General features: G+C 37.5%; 1 protein-coding gene across 1 annotated transcript in view; it reads right to left on the bottom strand.

The window, feature by feature from the left end:
• The window catches only part of nlgn2 (neuroligin 2), a 172,038-nt gene that overhangs the window by 91,053 nt on the left and 74,985 nt on the right, over positions 1–6,000 (bottom strand). Inside the window, exon 3 of the mRNA XM_015373798.1 lies at positions 2,724–2,873. Within this exon, the coding sequence (XP_015229284.1) occupies positions 2,724–2,873 (150 nt within the window). The remainder of the gene's footprint in view (positions 1–2,723; positions 2,874–6,000) is intronic.

The following is a 6,000-nucleotide window of genomic DNA, read 5'->3' as shown; positions in this document are numbered from 1 at the left end:
GAAGAAGCAGCATTTAGTTCCTTTGCTCCACTTATCTGGAACAAACTTCCAGAAAACTTTAAAAGTGTGGAAAGAGTTCCTTTAGATCAAGACTAAAAACACATTTGTTTAGGATTGCCTTCGACTGTTCTAGATAAACAGTTCAACTGAAACATCATTAGTCCAACTTTTTTTATATCATTTTTTGTTTCTGCATTTTTTATTGTATTTTATTTATTTATTTATTTATTTTTTCCTACTTGCTTTGATTCTGTTTTATCTTCCTGTATTTTAATCATGTAAAGCACTTTGCATTGTCTTTGTACTGAATTGTGCTATACAAATAAATTTGCCTTGCCTTTTGCCTTGTCTTGCCTTGCCTTCCACTCCCATTTAAGCAGCCTCTGTTCCTTTTCAGTAGGTCAGTTTTTTGTTTGAGTTAGTCACTGTTCAGTTGACCTCAGTTGAGTTGGGCCCAATTCCATGTTATTTATTATTTAGGCTATTTTGTATAGAAGTTTGTTCTTTTGTTAATAATTTTTTGACATTATGAAATCAAAGTTGTTTTTAAATGTTAAACATGTGTATAAGTTTGGTCTTTCACATTTATCAAGAACAGGATTAAGAGACGGCAAGTAGACCTTAGTGTAAAATGGGATGCAGAACAGAGAGTTGCCAAACTCAGACATTCAAGGACAAGAGTTTGCTTTGACATAAATACCCAGTGAACATCTAGTCTACATCTAGACGTCTGCACTTTGGATCCAAGGTGAAATTCACATTAGGGATTGCAATTTTCTTGTGAACCTAAGAAACACTGATGAGTTAAATAAAGAACCACTGAAAAAGCAAACACTTTAGGTAATTATATGCAAATGGGAATGTGTCACCACTATAAAAGGAATGTAAGTGGTGCAAAAACAACAACATAATGCACTTTAAGAGTGCCACCAAACAAATCAAAGACAGGCATTTCTTTTTTTTTTCTCTCTTTTAGAAACGGCTTCCAGGAGCCCACTCTCTTTAGAGCTAATGAAATATCTAATGCACTTAGTTTCCTTTGCTTTGCACCTGGCTCCTCAGAGGCATGTTCCTCCTCTCACAGCTAAATTACTTGATCTCAATGGAGCGAGACAGAGTGTGGTGAGCAACAAACGGGCGGAGACGTTAGGTACTTTGAGCAGAAAGATGACGAGGTTGTGGAGGAGAACGTCACTGGTTCAAAAATAAAGCTAAAGCTCATCATCTTTCCGTTAATGGTACTAAAAGGATATACATTGTTGTTTGCAGCATTTGGCCTGTAAATTCTCCCTCAAAATTTGCCCAAACCATCACTTTTTCTCAACAACATAAAGTACAAACCAACTAAGTTTTGTTGTACTGAGGTTCTCTCTGGGGTTTCCTTTTCTTTTAAGAGTGACTTATGATTACAGCTACTAGACAGCTGTTTAGGGACAGGATATGCAAGAGAAGGAATACTGTGAAGTTATTTATGAGATGCCTTTCTGAGTCAGTGAAAATAAATACAATGAGTTTGATTCCCATGCCTGTTAACCCTCTTTTCACAAAGCAATCTCTCTGAATGTTCCAATCAAACAGACAATACAGCCGCCTCATGAATAACAAAAGCAAAGTCGCTTTATAAAAAGAGTGTATTGAAGGTGTAAGTTCAAGGATATTTGCCCTTAGAGCACATAGCTGTATCTAACAAATGTCAGTGACTGACCTTTTATGAATTAAAGCTGAATGGTTATAATGTGGGAAAGATATGCAAGCCGAAAACTAAAGGGTCAGTATGTGGCAAAGGTGAAACTATATCAGCAGCAACACTATAACCATCAGAAACTATTGCTCTTATTATAACCTAGTGCTTATTGACAGAGTTTTGACTTATGCATTTAAAAAGTAAATTAAAACTGAGAAAAGGTCCAAGTTTCTTTGCCTTTTCCGTCAAACAGGTTGACTTAATTGTAGTCTTTTAAAAGTCTTCTAATCAAGAGTACCTAAGTCATTTAGAAAGATAGATTATATAAAAGCACTGTATTAATAATGCAAAACCTTTGTAAAGCATTGTTAACAAAGCACCTTCCCTGTTGAGTAAGAGCTGTTTGAGTTATAAAGATACATTATGATAAGGTTTATGAATCCTTTAATGAACCTTCAGAACCTTAATTTAGAAAATATCACTATAAACTATGAAGAGGAGGCCAGTCCAGTCTTGAAGATCTATTATCCTGCAGCTTTAACATTCATCTTGTGTCCAAAACACGTTAATCAAATAGATGGCTTATTACCAGGCCTCTGGAGAGCTGAGGCTGAATTCCCTCATCAGTATGAGGGAATTCAACTATTTGAGTCAGGTTTGGTGGAGAGGGAAAGCTTCTAAATATTGAAGGGTTGCCTTCAAACTGTTATCAAACCAGATCCTGAGGTGAGTAAATATTCAAAAAACTTGCTTAATTACACAATCACAGCTTTTAGAGAGAAATATTAAGCTGCTGATAGAATGAGCCCTTATGATCGATGCCCGCACGGGCTGTCATTAAGCTGATGCATTTTTATTAAAGTCATCCATCATCAGCGTAATCAATTCAGATAAAAGATGTTTGGTCTGCTGCGGGAAACCGACTCGTGTGTTTTCATACATAACTGATGAGTGAAGGGGCTGCATATCAGAAAATGAATTTGTTTGTGCGTGCATTGCTATGAACAGGATGTCCAAATGGGTTTTGTGGATCACTTACCGAGCACGCCCAGTCGGTAGTTCATGGTCACTACGATCACGTTGCCGTAGGCGGCGAGGACGCTGGCATCAAACATGTTTCCAGTGCCTTCCATGTAAGAGCCTCCGTGAATAAACAGCATGACGGGCTTCTTTCTGCGATCACGAATATCTGCACACAGAGGTAATATAAAAATTAGAAGAACAGCAATCTTTTCAAGTAGGAACAAAATAATAATTAATACAGTAACATGCAGATTCTGCTAAACAAATACACTACAAAAAACGGTTATCAGTAATCAAAAAACCTCTCTAATATAGCATTTGTTTTAGTAAACAAAATGCTAGAGCAGAAAGATATCAGCATTGACTTTAGACCTAATCAACCTGGGAAAGGTTATAAAGCCATTTCCATGGGAATTAAAACAAAAACAAAAAAGGGCTCCATCTCAAACTCGAGGAATGAACAAAAACTGAACAAATGTAGCTGCTTTGGAAGACTGCCTTGAAAAAATCAATTCCTTCGAAAAACAATATTGCAGCAGGAACCATGCTTTCAAAGTTTGAAGGGTAACAATTATTGCTTACTTAGCAGTTAATGTATTAAAAATTCAGTGTTCTGTAAACTACCATGAATCTAAGACTCTTTCTCTGAAAGCTGAAGTTTGGAATACAACAGGTCACACAGCAGACAATGGTCCCAAACAAAACAGCAACATAAGATAATGATTGAGAAGGAAAGGGATCAATGCTTTGTAATGGCAATGTCAAAGTCTAGACCTCAATCTAATCAAAATGACCTTGTTTGGGCCTTAAGAGAGCTGCTCAGCAACAAGTGTCACTAAACCTCAATAAACCTAATCACTGTAAGGACGGGAAGTTAAACACTGATTTGAAAAAACTGATCAAACCTTTAACAAAATGGACTTCCTAAGGGTATTTCAGGACGTATTAAACATGCTGTAGGAATCATGGATCATGTTTAGTTTATCTTCAGATTCCAGGGTTGTAACGGAAAACCAATTCAAGCATGTGCAACTTATTGTTATCATTTTGGAACAAGAATATTTCTGTTACTGAGGAATAGAAATGTAAGACAGCTACAAACTACTTGCATGCCTGGTGTTTTCCGTAAATCCATAGACAAACAGCAAATAAAGGTATCTTATAGAAGACAAGAGCATCATGACCAATTTTTGGTGAAACAATTAATAAGAAGTTAGCAGATAACTAGGGACCAGTGGTGCTTAACACATCAAGTGGTGAATTAATGTGACTTTAATGCTTAAATCTCCACTAAATGCACAGTACAACTTGGCCTGCTGCGTTAATAGACATATCAACTGTCTGCACTTCAATTCCCTATAGGCTATCAGTTTAAAACCAGCACACATCATTGGTGGCTCTGGCCTTGGGGGTGAAATATGAAGAGCTCATATAAATGTCAGGTAAAACACTGGAAGGCCTGAATTGAGAGGTATGGTTGATTATCTTAATTCAAAGTGAAGCATGTCAGATTATTGGGAATTCCCTTGATATAAATGGCATTAATATAGTTCTAAATATATATTTAATAAGATTTTATGTCTAAAATGTTAAAACTAAATCCAGAAAACTTGCTTAAAATCAAAGAAATAAGATAAAAGCGGACTAATGATGATGCAAATGTGAATTCACCATATTTTACCTTTTACTAAGTATTTTCTCTTCTAAAATACTTTGCAGATGGTTGATTATATTATTTGGTGAAATCTTAAGGTCTCTTTATTGTTCAAAAATACTGGAGAAATTATCGTAAAAAATGAAGAAAAAAAAAACATTTTCATAACAAGACAATATAAAGTGAAGAAAACATCAGTAAAGAATTTATGTCATTGTAGTGGCATAATACAGGCAGGTACAATGAAGCTGGGATACAAGTTATTGATATTTCAGTTAGCAGTTTCTTTAAAACAGTCAAAGCCAAACCCCAAAAACCTTAATGCAATTTCAATTTCGGGTTTCAGCATATCTCTAACATTATCTTAAGTCCACCTCTTACTGATTGATCAGAGTCTCATGAGATGTACTACCACAAAAGCTGAGGGGTTCTCAAAAAACTTTGAATCTTAAGTAGAGCGAAAAAGCAAGAAGATATTTGCGACTGATCAGCCTGTAAGATCTAGTTCTGTCAAAAGGTTCTGGTTTTTTTAATTTGTAAACTCACTGACTTGAACTCCAACTGCATCACCATGCAGTGGGGCAGATCCTGCTGGACTCAGTAGTTGTCTTCTTTCACCCCCTGCAGTACCTGGTCTAGTGTAGCTGGAATTAAGCTATAGTCCTGGGTGTCTCTGACAGCACCATGGGAGCTGCTTGCTTCTCTTTGTTGGGTATTCTTTGTGAGGGTGCTTGGGCCAAGTTTCCCCATCTAAGGCTTCCATATGATGGTCTTTGGCTCCAGGGGATAAGTTTGGCAAACCACAGGGCTGTGCTAGGCCGATGGTGGGTATCCCTGCCTATTGACCTTTCAGTAGCCACTTCCCACAGTATATTGTAATTTTCTTCTAAACGGTCATTCTCAGTTCTGCTGGCAACAGTGAGCTGGTGCCTGTGTTGTGTCTCTGGGGGTTCTGCCCCTGTCTGTTTTGAGGCTGGAGGTTGAGACAGGCCATGCTTAACAATGGGAAGTGGTTGCAGGCATAAGATGCACAGTTTGGGTTGGTAGTTAGGATAATTTGTGCCTTGGGTCTAGGGCTGTGTCTATTTGGCATTGGGGCTGCTCATTCTGAGCATTATTGACAACATACCAGTGTGTGGGTGGCTACCCCAGGGAAATGCTTTGTATGTGTCTAGCTGGGAATATTTCTGTTCCGCAGAGCTGGGTCTGCTGGTTATTTGCTGTTCCTGGGCGCTATGTGTTGCAGGACTTTTATAGTTCTCACCATTCTTCCAGCTGTCTATCTTCAGGTAACAGACTTACTCATATAAACTCATAAACAAAACTTGGACCCCCCCCACACACACACACAGATATATATATATATAGCTGCTGTTGAAGGTCATACTAACATATTTTGCTAATACATCAATGCCCTGCCTACCTTGATGCTGGATAAACTCAGTCATGCAATTAGGACTCCATCTTGAGATATCCTTTTGAAGAGCAAATCTGCTCCGGCACATGTGGGAAACTGCTTTAATATAAGCTCAAAATGCCGCAACAGGACACGTGATAAAAACCTTGATAACATTTATCTTTTTTCCTCCCTTTTGATTGAAGTGTAATCATTCAGTATGGGAATGCTGAATAAATCTTA

This window comes from Cyprinodon variegatus, unplaced genomic scaffold (assembly GCF_000732505.1).
Source record: "Cyprinodon variegatus isolate N-32 unplaced genomic scaffold, C_variegatus-1.0 Scaffold92, whole genome shotgun sequence".
Classification (NCBI taxonomy): Eukaryota; Metazoa; Chordata; class Actinopteri; order Cyprinodontiformes; family Cyprinodontidae; genus Cyprinodon; species Cyprinodon variegatus.
This window is presented reverse-complemented; position numbering and strand designations above follow the sequence as displayed.